General features: G+C 48.5%; 1 protein-coding gene across 2 annotated transcripts in view; it reads right to left on the bottom strand.

Annotated features, from left to right (window-relative positions):
* Nucleotides 1-13878, bottom strand: part of B4GALNT4 (beta-1,4-N-acetyl-galactosaminyltransferase 4) — an 81415-nt gene extending 67537 nt beyond the window's left edge. For both annotated transcript variants that reach the window (XM_038764335.1, XM_038764336.1), the window contains exon 1: nucleotides 13657-13878. In XM_038764335.1, the coding sequence (XP_038620263.1) occupies nucleotides 13657-13807 (151 nt within the window). In that variant the 5' untranslated portion in view covers nucleotides 13808-13878. The remainder of the gene's footprint in view (nucleotides 1-13656) is intronic.
* Nucleotides 13879-24722: the final 10844 nt, after the last annotated feature.

Here is a 24722-nt window from a genome sequence, read left to right as displayed (position 1 = left end):
GTAGGGACCGTCTCTATATGTTGCCAACTTGTACTTCCCAAGAGCTTAGTCCAGTGCTCTGCACACAGTAAGCGCTCAATAAATACGATTAAATGAATGAATGCATGGACAGATTTATTTTACTTGTACATATTTACTATTCTATTTATTTTCTATTTATTTATTTTCTTTTAGACTGTGAGCCCACCTTTAAGACTGTGAGCCCACTGTTGGGTAGGGACTGTCTCTATATGTTGCCAATTTGTACCTCCCAAGCGCTTAGTACAGCGCTCTGCACATAGTAAGCGCTCAATAAATACGATTGATGTTGATTTTCTTATGTTAATATGTTTGGTTTTGTTGCCCGTCTCCCCCTTCTAGACTGTGAGCCCGCTGTTGGGTAGGGACCGTCTGTAGATGTTGCCAACTTGGACTTCCCAAGCGCTTAGTACAGTGCTGTGCTCACGGTAAGCGCTCAATAAGTACGATTGAATGAATGAACGAATTAGGCAGAGAGGGTAATTATCTCCTTGTAGGCAGATAAAGAAGGGTTTGTTTTATCGGGAACATGACGCCGCGCTGGGCCCGAGCCAGCTCACCCGGGCCGGATGGATTGCTTCCCGTCTCTCTCAATCAATCATATTTATTGAGCGCTTACTGTGTGCAGAGCACTGTACTAAGCGCTTGGGAAGTCCAAGCTGGCAACATATAGAGACAGTCCCTACCCAACAGTGGGCTCACAGTCTAGAAGGGGGAAACAGAGAACAAAACCAAACATACTAACAAAATAAAATAAATAGGATAGGTGCTCCATCCCCAGCACCGGATTCACCGGACCCCCTGACACCCCTAAACCCCCTGGAGGACCCCACCTCCCCCCACTCCATCGTTCAATCTTATTGAGCGCTTACTGTGTGCAGAGCACTGGCCTAAGCACTGTAATAATAATAATAATTATAATAATAATGGCATTTATTAAGCGCTTACTATGTGCAAAGCACTGCTCTAAGCGCTGGGGAGGTTACAAAGTGATCCAGTTGTCCCACGGGCGGGCTCACAGCCTTAATCCCCATTTTACAGATGAGGGAACTGAGGCCCAGAGAAGTGCCCAAAGTCACGCGTCTGACAAGTGGCGGAGCCGCGATTTGAACCCATGACCTCTGCCTCCAAAGCCCGGGCTCTTCCCACTGAGCCAGGCTGTTATTATTATCTGATCATTTAGTGGAAAGAGCCCGGGCTTGGGAGTCAGAAGCCGCGGGTTCTAATCCTGGCTCTGCCACTTGCCTGCTGTGTGACCTTGGGCAAGTCAACTTCCCTGGGCCTCAGTTACCTCATCTGGAGCCGCCTAGGAGACACGGACTGTGTCCAACCTGATTATCTTATGGTCCTCTAGACCATAAGCTCGTTGTGGGCAGGGAATCATCATCATCAATCGTATTTATTGAGCGCTTACTGTGTGCAGAGCACTGTACTAAGCGCTTGGGAAGTACAAGTTGGTAACATACAGAGACAGTCCCTACCCAGCAGTGGGCTCACAGTCTAAAAGGGGGAGACAGAGAACAAAACCAAACATACTAACAAAATAAAATAAATAGAATAGATATGGACAAGTAAAATAAATAAATAAATAATGTGTCTATTGTTGTATCAGACTCTCCCAAGCGCTTAGTCCAGTGTGCTGCACCCGGTAAGCGCTCAATAAATACGATTGGAGGAATGAATGATCTTGCCTCTACCCCAGCGCTTAGTTCAGTGCTTGGCACACAGTATAACACTGAAGCACCACAGTAATAACTAGTAATAGAGAAGCAGCGCGGCTCAATGGAAATAGCACGGGCTTTGGAGTCAGAGGTCATGGGTTCAAATCCTGGCTCTGCCAATTGTCAGCTGTGTGACTTTGGGCAAGTCACTTCAGTTCTCTGGGCCTCAGTTCTCTCATCTGCAAAATGGGGATTAAGACTGTGAGCCCCCCGTGGGACAACCTGATCACCTTGTAACCTCCCAGGCACCTAGAACACTGCTTTGCACATAGTAAACGCTTAATAAATGCCATCATTATTATTATTAGTAGTAGTAAGCCCTCAATAAATACTATTGATTGATGGAATCTCATCTTCACGGGACCTCTGCTTTCTTTAGCACAGCGCTCCGCTTTGGTCGAAATCACCAATCACAAGTCAGGGGCTGGGTTGCCTGGTCCTTCCCCTTATTAATAATCAATCAATCAATCAAGCAATCATATTTATTGAGCACTTACTGTGTGCAGAGCACTGTACTAAGCGCTTGGGAAGTACAAGTTGGCAACATATAGAGACGGTCCCTACCCAACAGTGGGCTCACAGTCTAAAAGATAATGATAATAATAATAATAATTTGTTAAGCGCTTACTATGTGCCAGGCACTGTACTAAGCACCGGGTGGAGACAAGCAAATTGGGTTGAACACAGTCCCTGTCCCACCTGGGGCTCACAGTCTCAATCCCCATTTCACAGATGAGGGAACTGAAGCACAAATAATAATAATAATAATGATGATGATGGTATTTGTTAAGCGCTTACTATGTGCCAAGCACTGTTCTAAGCACTGGGGTAGATACAAGGTCATCAGGTTGTCCCATGTGGGGCTCACAGTCTCAATCCCCATTTTACAGATGAGGTAACAAAAGCACAGAGAATAATAGTAATAATAATAATAATATTTGTTAATATTAATTAATAATAATATTTGTTAAACGTGGCTCAGTGGAAAGAGCCCGGGCTTTGGAGTCAGAAGTCATGGGTTCAAATCCCAGCTCCGCCAACTGTCAGCTGTGTGACTTTGGGCAAGTCACTTAACTTCTCTGTGCCTCAGTTCCCTCATCTGTAAAATGGGGATTAAGACTGTGAGCCCCCAGTGGGACAACCTGATCACCTTGTAACCTCCCCAGCGCTTAGAACAGTGCTTTGCACCTCCTCCAGGAGGCCTTCCCAGACTGAACCCCTTCTTTCCTCTCCCCCTCGTCCCCCTCTCCATCCCCCCGTCTTACCTCCTTCCCTTCCCCACAGCACCTGCATATATGTATATATGGTTGTACATATTTATTACTCTATTTATTTATTTATTTTACTTGTACATTTCTATCCTACTTATTTTATTTTGTTGGTATGTTTGGTTCTGTTCTCTGTCTCCCCCTTTTAGACTGTGAGCCCGCTGTTGGGTAGGGACTGTCTCTATGTGATGCCAATTTGTGCTTCCCAAGCGCTTAGTACAGTGCTCTGCACATAGTAAGCGCTCAATAAATACGATTGATTGATTGATTGATTAGTAAGCACTTAATAAATGCCATCATTATTATTATTATTAAGCGCTTACTATGAGCCAAGCATAAGCGCTGGGGTAGTTACAAGGTAATCAGGTTGTCCCATGCAGGGCTCACAGTCTCAATCCCCATTTTACAGATGCAGTAACAAGCACAGAGAATAATAACAATAATAATAATAATAATAATAGTATTTGTTAAGCACTTACTACGTGCCAAGCACTGTTCTAAGCGCTGGGATAAATACAAGTTAATCAGGTCGTCCCACGTGGGGCTCACTGTCTGAATCTAGACTTCTTCTAGACTGTGAGCCCACTGTTGGGTAGGGACCGTCTCTATATGTTGCCAATTTGTACTTCCCAAGCGCTTAGTACAGTGCTCTGCACACAGTAAGCGCTCAATAAATATGACTCATTGATTGATTGAATCCCCATTGTACAGATGAGGGAACCGAGGCACAGAGAAGTGAAGTGACTTGCCCAAAGTCACCCAGCCGATAAGTGGCGGAGCCGGGATTAGAACCCACAACCTCTGGCTCCCAAGCTCGTGCTCCTTCCGCTAAGCCACGCTAAGTGAAGTGACTTGCTCAAGGTCACACTCCAGACCAGTGGTGGGGCCGGGATTAGAACCCATGACCTTCGGACTCCCAGGATCAGGCTCTATTCCATCCCTTCCCTCAAAATGGGACACTTTTCCTCCCCAGCTGCTCTCAGGCAGTCCAGAATCTTCCGACCCCACCGGGAAGTTCTTCCTGTTATCTAAGCTAATAAAACTAATAATGATAATCATAACAACCACTTCACTTCTCTGTGCCTCAGTTACCTCATCTGTCAAATGGGGATGAAGACTGTGAGCCCCCGGTGGGACAACCTGATCACCTTGTCACCTCCCCAGCGCTTACAGCAGTGCTTTGCACATAGTAAGCGCTTAATAAATGCTATCATTATTATTATTATTATAACAATGATGTCATTTGTTACGCAGTTGCTCTGTGCCAAACGCTGTTCTAAGCACCGGGGTAGATACGAGTTAGTTCCTTCGATTGTATTTATTGAGCGCTTACTGTGTGCAGAGCACTGTACTAAGCGCTTGGGAAGTACAAGTTGGCAACATATAGAGATGGTCCCTACCCAACAGTGGGCTCACAGTCTAGAATATGTATGTATATATTTACATATTTTTATGCATATTTTTATGTATATTATATATATTTATATATTTTATATATATACATATTTATTACTCTATTATTTATTTTACTTGTACATATCTATTCATTTTATTTTGTTAGTATGTTTGATTTTGTTCTCTGTCTCCCACTTTTAGACGGTGAGCCCACTGTTGGGTAGGGACCGTCTCTATATGTTGCCAACTTGTACTTCCCAAGCGCTTAGTACAGTGCTCTGCACACAGTAAGTGCTCAATAAATATGGTTGATTGATTGATTGATTGATAGAAGACACAGTCTAGAAGGGGGAGTTCATTCGATTGTATTTATTGAGTGCTTACTGTGTGCAGAGCACTGTACTAAGCGCTTGGGAGAGCACAATACAACCACAAACAGACACATTGTCTGCCGACGCGTGGTGGAGCCAGGATTAGAACCCAGATCCCCCTGACTTCCGGTCCTGTGCTCGGCCACTGGCACGGGAAGCAGCATGGCGTGGTGGATAGATTCCGGGCCCGGGAGTCAGAAGGTCACGGGTTCTAATCCCAGCTCCGCCCCTTGTCTGCTGTGTGACCTTGGGCATGTCACGGCACTTCTCTGTGCCTCAGTGGCCTCATCTGTAAAATGGAGACGGAGACTGTGTGTAGGGACTGTCTCTATATGTTGCCAACTTGTACTTCCCAAGCGCTTAGTACAGTGCTCTGCACACAGTAAGCGCTCAATAAATACGATTGATGATGATGGTGACAGGGACTGCGTCCAACCCGATTTGCTTGCATCCACCCCAGCGCTTAGTAGAGTGCCTGGCACCAAGTCAGTGCTTAAAAGATACCCTAATTATTATTATTATTAGGACACGCTGCTTCTCTAAATCCCTTCTGCTGCAGCTCCAGGCCGGCCCTCCCAAGTTCCCAGGTGATGGAGGATGACGAGCCTGTTCTTGGGTAGGGACTGTCGCTATACGTTGCCAACTTGTACTTCCCAAGCGCTTAGTACAGTGTGCTCTGCACACAGTAAGCGCTCAATAAATACGATTGACTGAATGACGGTCTCGTCCCAAGGCTTAGAGAAGCAGCGTGGCTCGGTGGAAAGAGCCCGGGCTTTGGAGTCAGAGGTCACGGGTTCAAATCCTGGCTCCGCCAGTTGCCTGCTGTGTGACCTTGGGCAAGTCACTTAATAATAATAATAATACTAATGATGGCATTTATTAAGCGCTTACTCTGTGCAAAGCACTGTTCTACGCGCTGGGGAGGTTACAAGGTGATCAGGTTGTCCCACGGGGGGCTCACAGTCTTCATCCCCATTCTCCAGATGACGGAACTGAGGCCCAGAGAAGTGAAGTGACTTGCCCAAAGTCACACAGCCGACAAGTGGCGGAGCCGGGGTTTGAACCCACGACCTCTGACTCCAAAGCCCGGGCTCTTTCCACTGAACCATGCTGCTTCTCTCAACTTCCCTGTGCCTCAGTTCCTTCATCTGTAAAATGGGGGTTAAGACTGTGAGCACCCCCGTGGGATAACCTGATCACCTTGTAACCTCCCCAGCGCTTAGAACAGTGCTTTGCAAATAGTAAGTGCTTAATAAATGCCATTATTATTATTATTATTATTATAAGGCTTGGGAGGGGCCCCATCCCAGGAGTTGCTGTCCGTTTTCAACCCATGCCCCGCACAAAATGAACCCAACTCACTGGGTCTGGTTAAGACATAGCCCCTGGCCTGAATCCTTCCGGCCTCCCCTCATTCCTTCCCCCACCCATGGTCTGCCCAATGAGCAGGAGCCAAATCCCAAACATTCCCACCAGGGAGATGCCCCCAGGTTGCCATGGAAACACCCCCCCTTCCACCCACACCCCCAGCTAAACTCGACCCTTTCACCAGGGAAGCGAGTCAGAAAGACCTGGGTCCTAATCCCGGCTCTGCTGTGTGACCTTGGCCAAGTCACTTCACTTCTCTGGGCCTCAGTCACCTTCCCCCAAAATGGGGCTTCGGATTGGGAGCCCCACGTGGGACGGGGACTGCGCCCAACCTGATTAGTTTGTATCTACCACGGAGTTTAAAACAGTACTTTGACACACGTGTCTAGTGGGCAGAACGTGTCCCTGGGAGTCAGAAGGATCTGGGTTCAAATCCGGACTCCGCCCCTTGTCTGCTGTGTGACCTTAGGCAAGTCACTTTACTTCTCTGGGCCTCAGTTACCTCATCTGTAAAATGGGGATGAAGACTGCGAGCCCCGTTGGGGGCAGAGACTGTGTCCAACCCGATTACCTTGTATCTACCCCAGCGCTGAGTACAGTGCCCGGCCCAGTAAGCGCTTAACAAATACCATAATAATAATAATCATTATTACTAAATACCATTATTATTCTCATCATCATCCCAGGCACGAGGATGGGGGTAGCCCCAGCCGGAAGGCCGTCCACACCACAGTTAGCAACACTACCGGTTATCCTCCCTCCACATGGGATGGGAACGAGGCTGACCTGTCTGGGGACAGGATGGCCTAGTCCGGTGCCCTCGGAGACCACGGGAAAAGACGAAATCCGGAATGAGAAGCAGCGTGACTCAGTGGAAAGAGCCCGGGCTTGGGAGCCAGAGGTCATGGGTTCCAATCCCGGCTCCGCCACTTGTCAGCTGGGTGACTCTGGGCAAGTCATTTCATCATCATCATCATCATCAATCGTATTTATTGAGCGCTTACTATGTGCAGAGCACTGTACTAAGCGCTTGGGAAGTACAAATTGGCAACATATAGAGACAGTCCCGACCCAACAGTGGGCTCACAGTCTAAAAGGGGGAGACGGAGAACAAAACCAAACATACTAACAAAATAAAATAAATAGAATAGATATGTACAAGTAAAATAAATAGAGTAATAAATCTGTACAAACATATATCCATATATACAGGTGCTGTGGGGAAGGGAAGGAGGTAAGATGGGGGGATGGAGAGGGGGAAGGGGGAGAGGAAGGAAGGGGCTCAGTCTGGGAAGGCCTCCTGGCATTATTATTATTATTATTATTATTATTATTTCACTTCTCTGTGCCTCAGTGACCTGATCTTTTAGATCTTTTAGACTTTCCCCTTTTAGACTGTGAGCCCACTGTTGGGTAGGGACTGTCTCTATATGTTGCCAATTTGTACTTCCCAAGCGCTTAGTACAGTGCTCTGCACATAGTAAGCGCTCAATAAATACGATTGATGATGATGATCTGGAAAATGGGGGTGAAGACTGGGAGCTCCCCGTGGGACAACCTGATCACCTTGTATCCCTCCCAGCGTTTAGAACAGTGCTTCACACTAAGTAGGCGCTTAGCAAATGCCATCATTATTATTATTATTATGAAGAGTAAACTGGGCCCTCCACCTCCCCGACCCCCGAGTGCGGCTATGGTGACTTCCTCTTCCGCTGCGAGGCCCAGTGGCCGTCCGCTTCTTCCAAGAGGGGAAACTGAGGCCGAGAGAAGGGAGGGGACCTGTCTTTCTCCACTGGAAGGCAGAACCAAAGAGGGAGAGGAGGAAAAAGAGCGAAGCAGTGCGGGCCTGGAATTCAGAAAGACCTGGGTTCTAATCCCGGCTCCAGCTCCTTGCCTGCTGCTGGGTGGCCTTGGGCATGTCGCTTCACCTCCTCTGGGCCTCAGTTTCCTCATCTGTAAAATGGGGACTAAGACCGGGAGTCCTATGTGTCCCAACAACTTATATCTACACCAGTGCTTAGTACGAGGGAAGCAGCGTGGCTCAGTGGAAAGAGCCCAGGCTTGGGAGTCAGAGGTCATGGGTTCTAATGTCGGCTCCGCCGCTTGACAGCTGTGTGACTTTGGGAAAGTCACTTCACTTCCCTGTGCCTCATTTCCCTCATCTGTAAAATGGGGATGAAGAGTGTGAGCCCCCGTGGGACAACCTGATCACCTTGTATCCTCCCCAGCACTTAGAACAGTGCTTTGCACATAGTAAGCACTTAACAAATGCCATTATTATTATTATTATTATTATTATTATTATTATTATTATTATTACAATGCCTGGAACAGAGTAAGTGCTTAACCAATACCATTAAAGAAAATGAAGAAGGGTAGACTGCCAGAGGGACTTGCTAACTGGAAGGTGGGAAATTGGGTGACTGGGGGCAAGGAAGGATGGGAAGCAGCGTGGCTCAGTGGAAAGAACGCGGGCTTTGGAGTCCGAGGTCATGGATTCAAATCCCGGCTCTGCCAATTGTCAGCTGGGTGACTTTGGGCAAGTCACTTCACTTCTCTGGGCCTCAGTTCCCTCATCTGTAAAATGGGGATTAAGATTGTGAGCCCCACATGGGACAACCTGACCAACCTGTATCCTCCCTAGTGCTTAGAACAGTGCTTTGCACATAGTAAGCGCTTAACAAATGCCACCATTATTATTATTATTAACAACTTCTCTGGGCCTCAGTTCCCTCATCTGGTTAAGACTGTGAGCCCCCCGTGGGACAACCGGATCACTTTGTAACCTCCCCAGCACTCAGAACAGTGCTTGGCACATAGAAGCAGCGTGGCTCAGTGGAAAGAGCCCGGGCTTTGGAGTCAGAGGTCGTGGGTTCAAATCCCAGCTCTGCCACTTGTTAGCTGGGTGACTCTGGGCAAGTCACTTAACTTCTCTGCACCTCAGTTACCTCATCTGGAAAATGGGGATTAAGTCTGTGAGCCCCACATGGGACAACTTGATTACCTTGTATCTACCCCAGCGCTTAGAACAGTGCTTTGCACAGAGTAAGCGCTTAATCAATCAATCAATCAATCAATCAATCGTATTTATTGAGCGCTTACTATGTGCAGAGCACTGTACTAAGCGCTTGGGAAGTACAAATTGGCATCACATAGAGACAGTCCCTACCCAACAGTGGGCTCACAGTCTAAAAGGGGGAGACAGAGAACAGAACCAAACATACCAACAAAATAAAATAAGTAGGATAGAAATGTACAAGTAAAATAAATAAAAAAAAATAAATAAATAGAGTAATAAATATGTACAACCATATATACATATATACAGGTGCTGTGGGGAAGGGAAGGAGGTAAGACGGGGGGATGGAGAGGGGGACGAGGGGGAGAGGAAAGAAGGGGCTCAGTCTGGGAAGGCCTCCTGGAGGAGGTGAGCTCTCAGCAGGGCCTTGAAGGGAGGAAGAGAGCTAGCTTGGCGGATGGGCAGAGGGAGGGCATTCCAGGCCCGGGGGAATAATAAATGCCATTATTAGTAGTAGGAGGAGGAGGAGTAAGCGCTTAATAAATGCCATCATTATTATTATGGGAGATCTGACCGGGTGCAGCCAAGGAGGCAGGACAACGGAAAGGATGGCTCCTTGGGGGTCGTGGGAGAACATTAGCTGGTCCTTCGCAGACGACCAGTGGTCGACCTCCCCCTTCTAGACTGTGAGCCTGCTGTTGGGTAAGGACCGTCTCTATATGTTGCCAACTTGTACTTCCCAAGCGCTTAGTACAGTGCTCGGCACACAGTAAGCGCTCAATAAATACGATTGAACGAATGAATGAATGAATGAATGACCTCCCCCTCCCTCCCGGCTGTACTCACCCCCACCCGGCCTGCCCCACTCCACGGCTGGCGACACCCTGGATATGGTCTGGACGTAAGCTGGGGCCCTGGGAGTCAGAAGGATCTGGGTTCAAATCCAGCCTCCGCCCCTTGTCTGCTGCGTGACCTTAGGCAAGTCACTTTACTTCTCTGGGCCTCAGTTACCTCATCTGTAAAATGGGGATGAAGACTCTGAGCCCCGTGGGGGGCAGAGACTGTGTCCAACCCGATTACCTTGTATCTACCCCAGCGTTGAGTACAGTGCCCGGCTCAGTAAGCGCTTAACAAATACCATAATAATAATGATCATTATTATTAAATACCATTATTATTCTCATCATCATCCCAGGCACGAGGATGGGGGTAGTCCCACTCCACGGCTGGCGACACCCTGGATATGGTCTGGACGTTGGTCACCCCTGAGGCCTTCCCGGGCACAGAGGCCTTTCCCACCCAGGGGCCAAGCCGTCCTGAACTCCAAGCCCCTGGAATTTGGGGGCAAGGAAGATGTGGGGTTCAAGCTGGCAAAGGACACCCTTGAGGATGGGCACAACAGCTCTGGCGTCCCCCTCATCTGGTTCCCCCCGCCAGCCCGCTCCTCCAAACCTTAACTTCTCCGGGCCTCAGTTCCCTCATCTGTAAAATGGGGATTAAGATTGTGAGACTGTGAGGGTGGAAATGGCAACGGGTCCTCTAAACCGTAAACTCCTCAGAGGCAGAGATTTTTGCCTCCCCCCTCTGCCAACTTGTACTTCCCAAGCGCTTAGTACAGTGCTCTGCACACAGTAAGCGCTCAATAAATACGATTGATGATGATGATGATGATGCTGTATTAGCGAAGCGGCGTGAACCAGGGGATACGGCCTAGCACTAGAAGTCAGAAGGATCTGGGTTCCAATCCCAGCTCCCAGCTGTGGGATCTCGGGCAAGTCATTTCACTTCTCGGGGCTTCAGTTCCTTCATCTGTCAAATGGGCTTTAATAATAATAATAATAATGATGGCATTTATTAAGCGCTTACTATGTGCAAAGCACCGTTCTAAGCACTGGGGATGTTACAAGGTGATCAGGATGTCCCATTAATTAATGATAGCATTTATTAAGCGCTTACTATGTGCAAAGCACTGTTCTAAGCGCTGGGGAGGTTACAAGGTGATCAGGTTGTCTCACGTGGGGCTCACAATCTTAATCCCCATTTTACAGATGAGGGAACTGAGGCCCAGAGAAGTGAAGTGACTTGCCCAAAGTCACACAGCTGACAATTGGCGGAGCCGGCATTTGAACCCATGCCTTCTGACTACAAAGTCCAAGCCCGGGCTCTTTCCAGTGAGCCACGCTGCTTATTAATAATAATAATAATAATAATGTTGGCGTTTGTTAAGTGCAATGTGCCGAGAGCTGTTCTAAGCACTGGGGTAGATACAAGGTAATCACGTTGTCCCTTGTGGGGCTCACAGTCTTCATCCCCATTTTACAGATGAGGGAACTGAGGCACAGAGAAGTTAAGTGACTTGCCCAAAGTCACACAGCTGACATGTGAGGGAGCCGGGATTAGAACCCATGACCTCTGACTCCCAAGCCCGGGCTCTTACCACTAAGCCGCGTGGGACGGGGACTGTGTCCAACCAGATTTGCTTGTACCACTCCAGTGTTTCGAACGGTGTCCGACATATAGTGAGCACTTAAATACTGCAATTATTATCACCCTCCCAACTGCACAGTACACTGTACAGCGCTCATTAAATACCACCGATTGATTGATGGAAGCCCTGGTAAGTTCCCCTCAGGAGTTCCCACAGCTGCATCCCTCCCTTTCCCTGCCATTCCCACCGTCTACATCCCATGGAATCCCTGGGGGAGCCGGGGGACAGGAAGCTTGTGGTTTGACTCTGGGTTCAAGTCCCACCAGCAGGGAGGAGCGGATATGGCTCAGACCCCAGTCACGGCCTAACTGGAAAGACAGATAATAATAATAATAATAATAATAATAATAATAATAATAATAATAATGATGATGATGGCATTTGTTAAGCGCTTACTGTGTGCAAAGCACTGTTCTAAGCACTTGGGGGATACAAGATGGTCAGGTTGTCCCACATGGGGCTCACAGTCTTCACCCCCATTTTACAGATGAGGGAACTGAGGCTCAGAGAAGTGAAGTGACTTGCCCAACGTCACACAGCAGACATGTGGCGAAGCCGGGATTAGAACCCATGACCTCTGGCTCCCAAGCCCGGGCTCTTTCCACTGAGCCACGCCGCTTCTCTTCAGATCCCCCTCTTCATCCCCTGCCCCGAAGTACCGACAAAGAAAACCTTAGAAGTCCACGCCAAAATTCAGGGACCACCCTGTCCCTGGGGAGGGTGCCCCTCCTCCAGCTCCCAGCCCCACCCCCTGCTGCCCCAGGGGGGTAAACTGAGGCACCGGGTTGAGAAGGGGGATCTGAGGGTCTGTTTTCGGGTTGGGGGCGGAGTGGGGAGGGGTCCCCACCTCCCCCTCAGGGTCAGGGCCCCCCTCCCCAGGTACAGAAACAGCGTGGCTCAGTGGAAAGGGCCCGGGCTTGGGAGTCAGAAGTCATGGGTTCAAATCCCGGCTCCACCGCTTGTCAGCTGGGTGACTGTGGGCAAGTCCCTTCACTTCTCTGAGCCTCAGTTCTCTCATCCGTCAAATGGGGATCAACATCATCATCATCAATCATATTTATTGAGCGCTTACTGTGTGCAGAGCAGAGCTTGGGAAGTACAAATTGGCAACATATAGAGACAGTCCCTGCCCAACAGTGGGCACACAGTCTAAAAAGGGGGAGACAGAGAACAAAACCAAACATACTAACAAAATAAAATAAATAGAATAGATATGTACAAGTAAAATAAATAAATAAAAAGAGTAATAAATATGTACAAACATATATACATATATACAGGTGCTGTGGGGAAGGGATGAAGACTGGGAGCCCCACGTGGGACAACCTGATCACCTTGTATCTATCCCATCGCTTAGAACAGTGCTTGGCACATAGTAAGCGCTTAACAAATCCCATTATTATTATTCTTATTCTTTGGGCCTTAGTTCCCTTATCTGTCAATGGGGATGAAGATTGTGAGCCCCACGTGGGCCCACCTGATGACCTTGTACCTATCCCAGCGCTTAGAACAGTGCTTGGCACATAGTAAGCGCTTAACAAATCCCATTATTATTCTTCTTCTCTGGGCCTCAGTTCCCTCATCCGTCAAATGGGGATGAAGACTGGGAGCCCCACGTGGGCCCACCTGATAACCTTGTATCTATCCCAGAGCTTAGAACAGTGCTTGGCACATAGTAAGCGCTTAACAAACCCCATTATTATTATTCTTCTGTGGGCCTCAGTTCCCTCATCCGTCAAATGGGGATCAATCAATCAATCGTATTTATTGAGCGCTTCCTGTGTGCAGAGCACTGGACTAAGCACTTGGGAAGTACAAGTTGGCAACATATGGAGACGGTCCCTACCCAACAGTGGGCTCACTGCTGGGAGCCCCACGTGGGCCCACCTGATGACCTTGTATCCATCCTCCCCAGCGCTTAGCACAGAGCTTGGCCCAGAGTGAGCGCGTAAGAAATGCCAGGATGCTGCTGCTGCTGGATGATGGATGGTGGATGGTGGCTGGGTACCTGTGGCGTATCCGAGGCGCCGTGGCAGGGCCCGTCCCTGTCGCCCGAGTCCGATGTGGAGGTAGGTGAGCCAGGCGGCGCAGGTGACCAGCGCCACGAGCAGCAGCAGCTTCAGCTGTTTCCGCACCTTCTTCACCGGGAACCGCAGCATCCTCCTCCTCCTCCTCCTCAGCGGGCATCGCCGGCCGGACCCGGGGCCCGGCCACCCACGGCGGGGAGGGACGGGACGGGGGACGGGGCCCACCCAACGATGGATGGATGGATGGATGGATGGATGGATGGATGGATGGATGGAGTCAGGGGGGATGGATGGATGGATGGATGGATGGATGGATGGAGTCAGGGGGGATGGATGGATGGATGGATGGATGGATGGATGGATGGATGGGGAAGGGACCCTCAGGGGGGATGGATGGATGGATGGATGGATGGGGAGGGGACCCTCAGGGGGGATGGATGGATGGATGGATGGATGGATGGATGGGGAGGGGACCTTCGGGGGGGATGGATGGGGAGGGGACCCTCAGGGGGGATGGATGGATGGATAGGGGACCCTCAGGGGGGATGAGAGAGGGGACCCTCAGGGGGGTTGGGGGAGGAGACCCTCTGGGGGGATGGATGGGGGAAGGGACCCTCAGGGGGGATAGGGGAGGGGACACTCAGATGGGGGGAGGGGGATGAGGGAGGGGACCCTCGGGGGGGAGGAGACCCTTGGGGAATGGTGGGGGGGGGAGGGGACCCTCAGGGGGAGTGAGAGAGGGGACCCTCAGGAGGGATGAGGGACCCTTGGGGATGGGGAGGGGGAGCTCAGGGGGGATGGGGAGGGAGGAGTGAGAGAGGGGACCCTCAGGGGGAGGAGGGAGGGGACCCGAGGGGGGAAGGGGACCCTTGGGGAATGGGGAGGGGGCGCTCAGGGATGGGAGGGAGCGCTCAGGGGGGATGGGAAGGGGACCCTCAGGGGGGATAGGGGAGGGGACCCTTGGGGGATGGGGAGGGGGAGCTCAGGGGGATGGGGAGAGGGGACCCTCGGGGGGAAGAGGACCCTTGGGGAATGGGGAGGGGGCGCCCAGGGGGATGGGGAGAGGGGACCCTCAGGGGGGAGGGGGAGAAAGGAGTGAGAGAGGGGACCCTCAGGGGGAGGGGGCGCTCAGGGTTGGATGGGGAAGGAGATCCACAGGGGGATGGGGGGGAGAGGACCCTCGGGGGGGGAAGGGGACCCTGGGGAATGGGGAGGGGGCGATCAGGGATGGGAGGGGGAGCTCGGGGAGGATGGGGAGGGGACCCTTAGGGGGGATGGGGAGGGGGCGACTCAGGGAAGATGGAGGGGGCGACTCAGGGCCCCTGCGGCCCCGGTTGGCCCCGCCGGCGGGGGCGGGGGGGCTGCGGCCTGCGGCTCCGACCCCCGCCCACCCCGCCCTTCATCTCCGGGAGGAGGGCGGAGGGGGGAGGAGGAGGAGGAGGAGGAGGAAGGAGGAGGAGGAGGAGGGAGGAGGGCCGGGGGCCGGAGGGACCCGCGCTCCTTTGTCCGCCGCCGGTCCGGGCGCAGCATCCCCGCCGCCGGCCTACCCAGCCTGAAAACGGGACCGCTAGCCGGCCTCCCGGAATCCAGCCAATCAGCGCCCGGCCTGCCCCCGGCCGCCCAATCGCCCGCCGGGACGGGCGGAGGGGAGGGGGACCCAACAGGTTAGGGTGCACCTGGCGCTCATCTCCACGCCAACGCGCAAACATCCACCTGGCGGGAGGGACCATCTGGGGACCATCATGCGGGGGGGGGGGGGAGGGACCAGGGAGAGCGGGTTCTTTAAGGGGATGCCCCCTCCTCAAGAGCCAGGGTTCAGGTGATAAGGGATTAAAGAGTGAAAAAAGAGAGAGGGAGGGATTTTATTCGGTTTGGGTGGGAGGAATGACGTGGGGCGGGGGTCTCTGGGTGAGGGGACCCCCCCTGAGGGGAGATGGTGCGGTCCGAAGCCGATGCCAGAAGCAGCTTCGAGGAGCCGGGCAGAGGTGGCGCGATGGTCCAAGATTCATTCATTCATTCATTCATCCATCCATCCATCCATCCATCCATTCCTTCATCCATCCATTCATTCCATCGTATTTATTGAGCGCCTACTGTGTGCAGAGCACTGGACTTCCCCCCTTCAAAGCCCTACTGAGAGCTCGCCTCCTCCAGCAGGCCTTCCCAGACTGAGCCCCCTCCTTCCTCTCCCTCTCCTCCCCCTCCCCATCCCCCCCGCCTTACCTCCTTCCCCTTCATTCATTCATTCAATCGTATTTATTGAGCGCTTACTGTGGGCAGAGCACTGGACTGAGCGCTTGGGAAGTCCAAGTTGCCAACATATAGAGACGGTCCCTACCCAACAGCATCATCAATCGTATTTATTGAGCGCTTACTATGTGCAGAGCACTGTACTAAGCGCTTGGGAAGTACAAATTGGCAACATATAGCGACAGTCCCTACCCAACAGTGGGCTCACAGTCTAGAAGGGGGAGTCAGAGAACAAAACATATTAGCAAAATACAATAAATAGAATATGTACAAGTAAAATAAATAAATAAATAGAGTAATAAATCCGTACAAACATATATACATATATACAGGTGCTGTGGGGAAGGGAAGGAGGTGAGGCAGGGGGGATGGAGAGGGGGAGGAGGGGGAGAGGAAGGAGAGGGCTCAGTCTGGGAAGGCCTACCCACAGGACCTGTATATATATGTATATATATATATATATATATATATATATATATATATATATATATATATATATATATATATATGTTTGTAAGCATTTGTTACTCTATTCATTTTATTTGTACATATTTATTCTATTTATTTTTTTTGTCAATACGCTATGTTTTGTGGTCTGTCTCCCCCTTCTAGACCGTGAGCCCGCTGTTGGGTAGGGACCGTCTCTATGTGTTGCCGACTTGTACTTCCCAAGCGCTTAGTACAGTGCTCTGCACACAGTAAGCGCTCAATAAATACGATTGAATGAATGAATGAATGACTAAGCGCTTGGGAGAGCACAAATCGGCAACAGATAGGGACGGTCCCTACCCAACAATGAACAAGGAGAGGGTTCATTCATTCAATCGTATTTATTGAGGGCTTAACTAATAATCATCATCATCATCATCAATCGTATTTATTGAGCGCTTACTAATAATAATGATGATATTTGTTCATTCATTCATTCATTCCATCGTATTTATTGAGTGCTTACTGTGTGCAGAGCACTGTACTGAGCGCTTGGGAAGTACAAATCGGCAACATATAGAGACGGCCCCTACCCAACAACGGGCTCACAGTCTAGAAGGGAGAGACAGACAACAAAACAATTCAATCATATTTACTGAGTGCTTACTACTACTAATAGTAATAATGGCATTTGTTAAGCGCTTACTATATGTCAAGCACTATTCTAAGCGCTGTGGGGGATACAAGGTTGTCCCCCGTGGGGCTCACAGTCTAGCCAGGGCTTTGGAATCAGAGGTCATGGGTTCAAATTCCGCCTCCTCCAATTGTCAGCTGTGTGACTTTGGGCAAGTCACTTCACTTCTCTGGGCCTCAGTTACCTCATCTGTAAAATGGGGATGAAGACTGTGAGTCCCCCATGGGACAACCTGATCACCTTGTTACTTCCCCAGCGCTTAGAACAGTGCTTTGAACATAGTAAGTGCTTAATAAATGCCACCATCATTATTATTATTATTAATAATCCCCATTTTACAGATGAGGGAACTGAGGCCCAGAGAAGTTAAGTGACTTGCCCAATGTCACACAGCTGACAAGTGGAGGAGCCGGGATTAGAACCTATGGCAAATAAACAGGCATCAATATAAATAAATATAATGATCGACATATCTATTCTATTTATTTTATTTTGTTAGTATGTTTGGTTTTGTTCTCTGTCTCCCCCTTTTAGACTGTGAGCCCACTGCTGGGTAGGGACTGTCTCTCTATGTTGCCAACTTGCACTTCCCAAGCGCTTAGTACAGTGCTCTGCACACAGGAAGCGCTCAATAAATACGATTGATGATGATGATGATGATGTGGACATGAGGGGTGTGGAGCAGGGAGAGGGGGGAAGAGCAAAGGGAGAAAGTCAGGGGGATGTGGAAGTGGGGGAAGATGAGGAAAAGGGGAGTTTAATCCAGTTAGGGTGGAACCCGGACCTTGCCCCCCACTTCTCTAGTTCCTTTGGTTATCCACTTCCAATGTTCCCTCCATCACTGAATCATTCAGGTCTCGCATCGTCCAGGAAACCTTCCCTTATTATTATTAATCAGGAAGCCATCCCTGATTAATAATAATTAAAATAATAATAATAATAATAATAGTATTTGTTAAGAGCTATGTGCCAAGCACTGTTGTAAGCGCTGGGGGGATACAAGGTCATCAGGTTGTCCCACGTGGGGCTCACCTCTCCATCCCCAATTTACAGATGAGGTGACTGAGGCCCAGAGAAGTGAAGTGACTTGCCCAAGGTCACACAGCTGAAGCAGCGTGGCTCAGTGGAAAGAGCGCAGGCTTGGGAGTCAGAGGTCATGGGTTCGAATTCCGCCTCCCCCACATGTCTGCTGGGTGACCTTGGGCAAGTCGCTTCACTTCTCTGTGCCTCAGTTCCCTCATCTGTAAAATGGGGATTAAGACTGTGAACCCTACATGGGACAACCTCATCTCCTTGTATTCCCCCCAGCGCTTAGAACAGCACTTAACAAATACCAACATTATTATTATTATTATTATTATTATTATTATTATTATTATTATTATTATTATTATTATTATGTGGCGGAGTCAGGATTAGAACCCATGATCTCTGACTCCCAAGCCCGGGCTCTTTCCACTGAGCCACGTTGCTTCTCACACTGCGTGCAGGCACTGCACTAAGCGCTTGGGAAAGTACAGTACAATCAGCGCGTAGAACAGTGCTTGGCACATAGTAAGCGCTTAACAAATACCATCATTATTAACAAAGAGAGACAATCCCTGCAGTCTTGGGGGAGACAGACATCTATAATAATTCATTTATTCATTCAATCACACTTACTGAGCGCTTACGGTGTGCAGAGCACTGGACTAAGCGCTTGGAAAGTACAATTCGGCAATAGATAGAGATGGTTGCTACACAACAATGGGCTCACAGTCTAGAAGGGGGAGACAGATAGCAAAATAAAATAAGTAGACAGGCGTCAATGGCATCAGTGTAAATAAATATAATTAGATATATATATACATCATTAATAAAATGAATAGAATAATAAATATGTACATATATACACAGGTGTTGTGGGGCAGGGAGGGAAGTAGAGCAGGGGAAGGAGTTGGGGCTATGGGGAGGGGAGGTGGAGCAGAGGATATAATAATTATTATATCAATCATATTATATAATATAATATATAATATCAATCATATTATATTATATCAAATACCATTATATCATATCATATATATCATATCAATTATATCAATCAATACGATTGATTGATTGATTAATAATAATGATGGTATTTGTTAAGCACTTACTATGTGCCAAGCACCATTTTAAGTGCTAGGGTAATAATAATTATAATAATGGTATTTCTTAAGCGCTTACTATGTGCGAAGCACTATTCTAAGGGGGCGGGGATAGAAGGTGATTAGAGAAGCATTGTGGCTCAGTGGAAAGAGCCCGGGCTTTGGAGTCAGGGGTCAGGGGTTCGAATCCTGACTCTGCCAATTAGCTGTGTGACTTTGGGCAAGTCACTTCACTTCTCTGTGCCTCAGTTCCCTCATCTGTAAAATGGGGATTAAGACTGTGAGCCCCCCGTGGGACAACCTGATCTCTTTGTAATCTCCTCAGCGCTTAGAACAGTGCTTTGCACATAGTAAGCGCATAATAAATGCCATTATTATTATTATTATCACGTTGTCCCACAGGCCTCAGTTCCCTCATCTGTAAAATGGGAATTAATAATAATAATAATAATAACAATGGCATTTCTTAAGCACTTACTATGTTCAAAGCATTGTTCTAAGCGCTGGGGAGGTAACAAGGTGATCAGGTTGTCCCACTGGGGACTCCCAGTCTTCATCCCCATTTTCCAAATGAGGTCACTGAGGCCCAGAGAAGTGAAGTGACTTGCCCAAAGTCACACAGCTGGCAAGTGGAGAAGCCAGGATTAGAACCTGTGACAGATAAACAGGCATCAATATGAATAAATGAAATGATGGATGTGGACTTGAGTGGTGTGGAGTGGGGAGGAGGGGGAAGAGAAAAGGGAGTGAGGCGGGAACACGGAAGGGAGCGGGAGATGAGGAAAAGGGGGGCTTCGTCTAGTTAGGGTGGAACCCAGACCTTGCCCCCCACTTCTCTAGTTCCTTTGGTTCTACACTTTCAATGTTCCCTCCATCCCTCAATCATTCCGATCTCACACCGTCCAGGAAGCCTTCCCTGATTAATAATAATAATATTTGTTAATCAATCAATCGTATTTATTGAGCGCTTACTATGTGCAGAGCACTGGACTAAGCGCTTGGGAAGTACAAATTGGCAACATCTAGAGACAGTCCCTACCCAACAGTGGGCTCACGGTCTAGAAGGGGGAGACAGAGAACAAAACCAAACATACTAACAAAATAAAATAAATAGAATAGATATGTACAAGTAAAATAAATAAATTAAGAGTAATAAATCTGTACAAACATATATACATATATACAGGTGCTGTAGGGAAGGGAAGGAGGTAAGATGGGGGGGATGGAGAGGGGGACGAGGGGGAGAGGAAGGAAGGGGCTCAGTCTGGGAAGGCCTGACTATGCTCTTACTATGTGCCTCAGTTACCTCATCTGTAAAATGGGGATGAAGACCGTGAGTCCCCCGTGGGACAACCTGATCACCTTGTAACCTCCCCAGCGCCTAGAACAGTGCCTTGCACAAAGTAAGTGCTTAATAAATGCCATTATTATTATTATTATCTGTAATTTATTTATTCCTATTAAGGTCTGTCTTTGCCTCTAGACTGTAAGCCGTGGGCTTCCCAGTCCCAGGCTCTTTCCACTGAGCCACGCTGCCTCCATTTATTCTATCTACACCAGCGCTTAGAACAGTGCCTTGCACAAAGTAAGTGCTTAATAAATGCCATTATTATTATCTGTAATTTATTTATTCCCATTAAGGTCTGTCTTTGCCTCTAGACTGTAAGCTGTGGGCTCCCCAATCCCAGGCTCTTTCCACTGAGCCACGCTGCCTCCATATATTCTACCTACCCCAGCGTTTAGTACAGTGCCTGGCACGTAGAAAGCATTTATCAAATATCATAAATTATTAATAGCGCTTAGTGCTACAGTGCTCTGCACATAGTAAGCGCTCAATAAATACGATTGATGATGATAATTATTAATAGTTATTAACAAAGTCCACTATTATTATCACTATTATTAAGAGTAATAGAGTAATTAGTAAAGAGTAATTAGAGAAGCGGCGTGACTCAGTGGAAAAGAGCCCGGGCTCTGGAGTCAGAGGTCATGGGTTCAAATCCCGGCTCCGCCGCTTGTCAGCTGTGTGACTTTGGGCAAGTCACTTCACTTCTCTGGGCCTCAGCTACCTCATCTGTAAAATGGGGATGAAGACTGTGAGCCCCCCGTGGGACAACCTGATCACCTTGTAACCTCCCTAGCGCTTAGAATAGTGGTTTGCACATAGTAAGCGCTTAATAAATGCTGTTATTATTATTATTATTATTATTATTATCATTCAAGGGGTGCAGGTTCAAATCGGTGTTTTTTCCGACGTTGAGTTCTGGCGCCATCTTCTGGTGGTTCCTTCCCCTCCCCACAGCACCTGTATATATGTATATATGTTTGTATGGATTTATTACTCTATTTATTTATTTTATTTGTACATATTTATTCTGCTTATTTTATTTTGTTAATATGTTTGGTTTTGTTCTCTGTCTCCCCCTTCTAGACTGTGAGCCCACTGCTGGGTAGGGACCGTCTCTATATGTTGCCAACTTATACTTCCCAAGCGCTTAGTCCAGTGCTCTGCACACAGTAAGCGCTCAGTAAATACGATTGATTGATTGATTGATTATTAGCACTATTATTAAGAGTAATAAAGAAATTAGTAAAGAGTAATTAGAGAAGCAGCGTGACTCAGTGGAAAAGAGCCCGGGCTCTGGAGTCAGAGGTCATGGGTTCAAATCCTGGCTCCGCCGCTTGTCAGCTGTGTGACTTTGAGCAAGTCACTTCACTTCTCTGGCCTCGGCTCCCTCATCTGTAAAATGGGGATGAAGACTGTGAGCTGCCCGTGGGACAACCTGATCACCTTGTAATCTCCCTAGCGCTTAGAATAGTGCTTTGCACATAGTAAGCGCTTAATAAATGCTGTTTTATTATTATTATTATTATTATTCAAGGGGTGCAGGTTCAAATCGGTGTTTTTTCCGATGTTGAGTTCTGGCGCCATCCTCTAGTGGTTCCTTCCCCTCCCCACAGCAGCTGTATATATATATATATTTGTACATATTTATTACTCTATTTATTTATTTATTTTATTTGTATATATTTATTCTATTTATTTTATTTTGTTAATATGTTTTGTTTTGTTTTCTGTCTCCCCCTTCTAGACATTGAGCCCACTGTTGGGCAGGGACCATCTCTATGTGTTGCCAACTTGTACTTCCCAAGCGCTTAGTCCAGTGCTCTGCACACAGTAAGCGCTCAATAAATACGATTGACTGAATGAATGAATGAATTTGGGGAAGTGCGTATTGGATTGCCCAAAACGTCGAAGCCGGGGCCCAGACTAGGCCCACATCCCTCGCCGCCCCCCAAAAAACAAAACAAATAAATAAACAAAAAAAACACCCAAAATTAAGAAGACAATTGATTCAGGAGCCAATTTTTATCCCTTGTTTATCATATCTGTAAAATGGGATTAAGACTGTGAACTCCACATGGGACAACCTACTTACCTTTTATCTATCCCAGTGCTTAGAACAGTGCTTGGCACATAGTACGTGCTTATCAAATGCCATTATTATCATTATTATTGCTGTTGTTATTACATCGACGTGGACACCTGCAAGACCTCATCCTCTCCACCACTATCTATCACCCCATCCCCTCCGGAATGACCTCTGGACTCTGGATACACTCCACCTGTCTCAGAGTAATAATAATGATGTTATTTATTAAGTGCTTACTACGTGCAAAGCACTGTTCTAAGCGCTGGGGAGGTTACAACCTGATCAGGTTGTCCCACGGGGGGCTCACAGTCCTAATCCCCATTTTCCAGATGAGGGAACTGAGGCACAAAGAAGTTAAGTAATTTTGGTATTTGTTAAGCACCTACTATGTGCAAAGCACTGTTCTAAGTGCTGGGGAGGCTACAAAGTGATCAGGTTGTCCCATGTGGGGCTCACAGTCTTAATCCCCATTTTACAGATGCGGTAACTGAGGCCCAGAGAAGTGAAGCGACTTGCCCAAAGTCATGCAGCTGACAAGTGGCGGAGCCGGGATTTGAACCCATGACCTCTGACTCCAAAGCCCGGGCTCTTTCCACTGAGTCACGCTGCCTCTCTAGGATCACTTGATCCTGGTGACATCTCGGGGAGAAGAAGAAAGGATGGAGAGAGAAATGGGGAGGGCGAGCAGGGATTTAGTCTTCTAGACTGTGAGCCCACTGTTGGGTAGGGACCGTCTCTATATGTTGCCAACTTGTACTTCCCAAGCGCTTAGTACAGTGCTCTGCATACAGTAAGCGCTCAATAAATATGATTGATTGATTGATTGATTGATTGGCCAACCATGTGTCCTCTTCCCCTGTCCCTGGCAGCCCTGCTAGGCCCACCAGCCTCCTCCTTCATGACTGCCCCTTGCAACGGACTGTTGGGTAGGGACCATCTCTATATGTTGCCGACTTGTACTTCCCAAGCGCTTAGTACAGTGCTCTGCACACAGTAAGTGCTCGACAAATACGGTCCTTATGCCCCTGGCCCCCTCGGCCCCCTAGACCTCACTGTCCCTTCCCTCCTGCTCTCTGTCCTCCTCCCCGCCAGGCCTGGCCGGCCAGGCCAGAGGCTCATTCATTCATTCATTCAATCGTATGTATTGAGCGCTTACTGTGTGCAGAGCACTGGACTAAGCGCTTGGGAAGTACAAGTTGGCAACACATAGAGTCCCGGTTGCCGGGCCGGACTCCGCTTCCCGGCCCGAGTCCTTCTGGAGCCGCTCGGCGTTTCCTGCCCTGATGATCAATCAATCAATCAATCGTATTTATTGAACCCAAAGTCACCCAGCAGACTAGAGAAGCAGCGTGGCTCAGTGGAAAGAGCCCGGGCTTTGGAATCAGAGGCCGTGGGTTCGAATCCTGACTCCGCCACATGTCTGCTGTGTGACCTCGGGCAAGTCACTTAACTTCTCGGAGCCTCAGTTACCTCATCTGTAAAATGGGGTGATGACTGTGAGCCCCATGTGGGACAACCTGATCACCTTGTATCCCCCTCAGCGCTTAGAACAGTACTTTGCACATAGTAAGCGCTTAACAAATGCCATCATCTTCATCATCATCAAGTGGTGGAGCCGGAATTAGAACCCATGACCTCTGACTCCCAAGCCCGGGCTCTTTCCACTGAATTCCTTCATTCAAGTGTATTTATTGAGCGCTTACTGTGTGTAGAGCACTGTACCAGTCGGCAACATATAGAGACGGTCCCTACCTGAGAAGCAGCATAGCATAGTGTCAAGAGCATGGGTCTGGGAGTAAGAAGGTCATGGGTTCTAATTCCAACTCTGCCACTTGTCTGCTGTGTGACCTTGGGCAAGTCACTTCACTTCTCTGGACCTCAGTTCCCTCATCTGTAAAATGGGGGTGAAGACTGTAAGCCCCATGTGGGACAATTTGATTACCTTGTATCTACCCCAGCGCTTAGAACAGTGCTTGGCACATAGTAAGCGCTTAACAAATACCAACATTATTATTATTATTATAATGGTACCTGTTAAGCGCTTACTATGTGCTAAGCACTGTTCTAAGCACTGGGGTAGATACAAAGCAATCAGGTTGTCCCACCTGGGG

Source organism: Tachyglossus aculeatus, chromosome 22 (assembly GCF_015852505.1).
Source record: "Tachyglossus aculeatus isolate mTacAcu1 chromosome 22, mTacAcu1.pri, whole genome shotgun sequence".
Classification (NCBI taxonomy): Eukaryota; Metazoa; Chordata; class Mammalia; order Monotremata; family Tachyglossidae; genus Tachyglossus; species Tachyglossus aculeatus.
The sequence above is the reverse complement of the archived record's forward strand: the minus strand, read 5'-3'. Positions and strand labels throughout refer to the sequence as shown.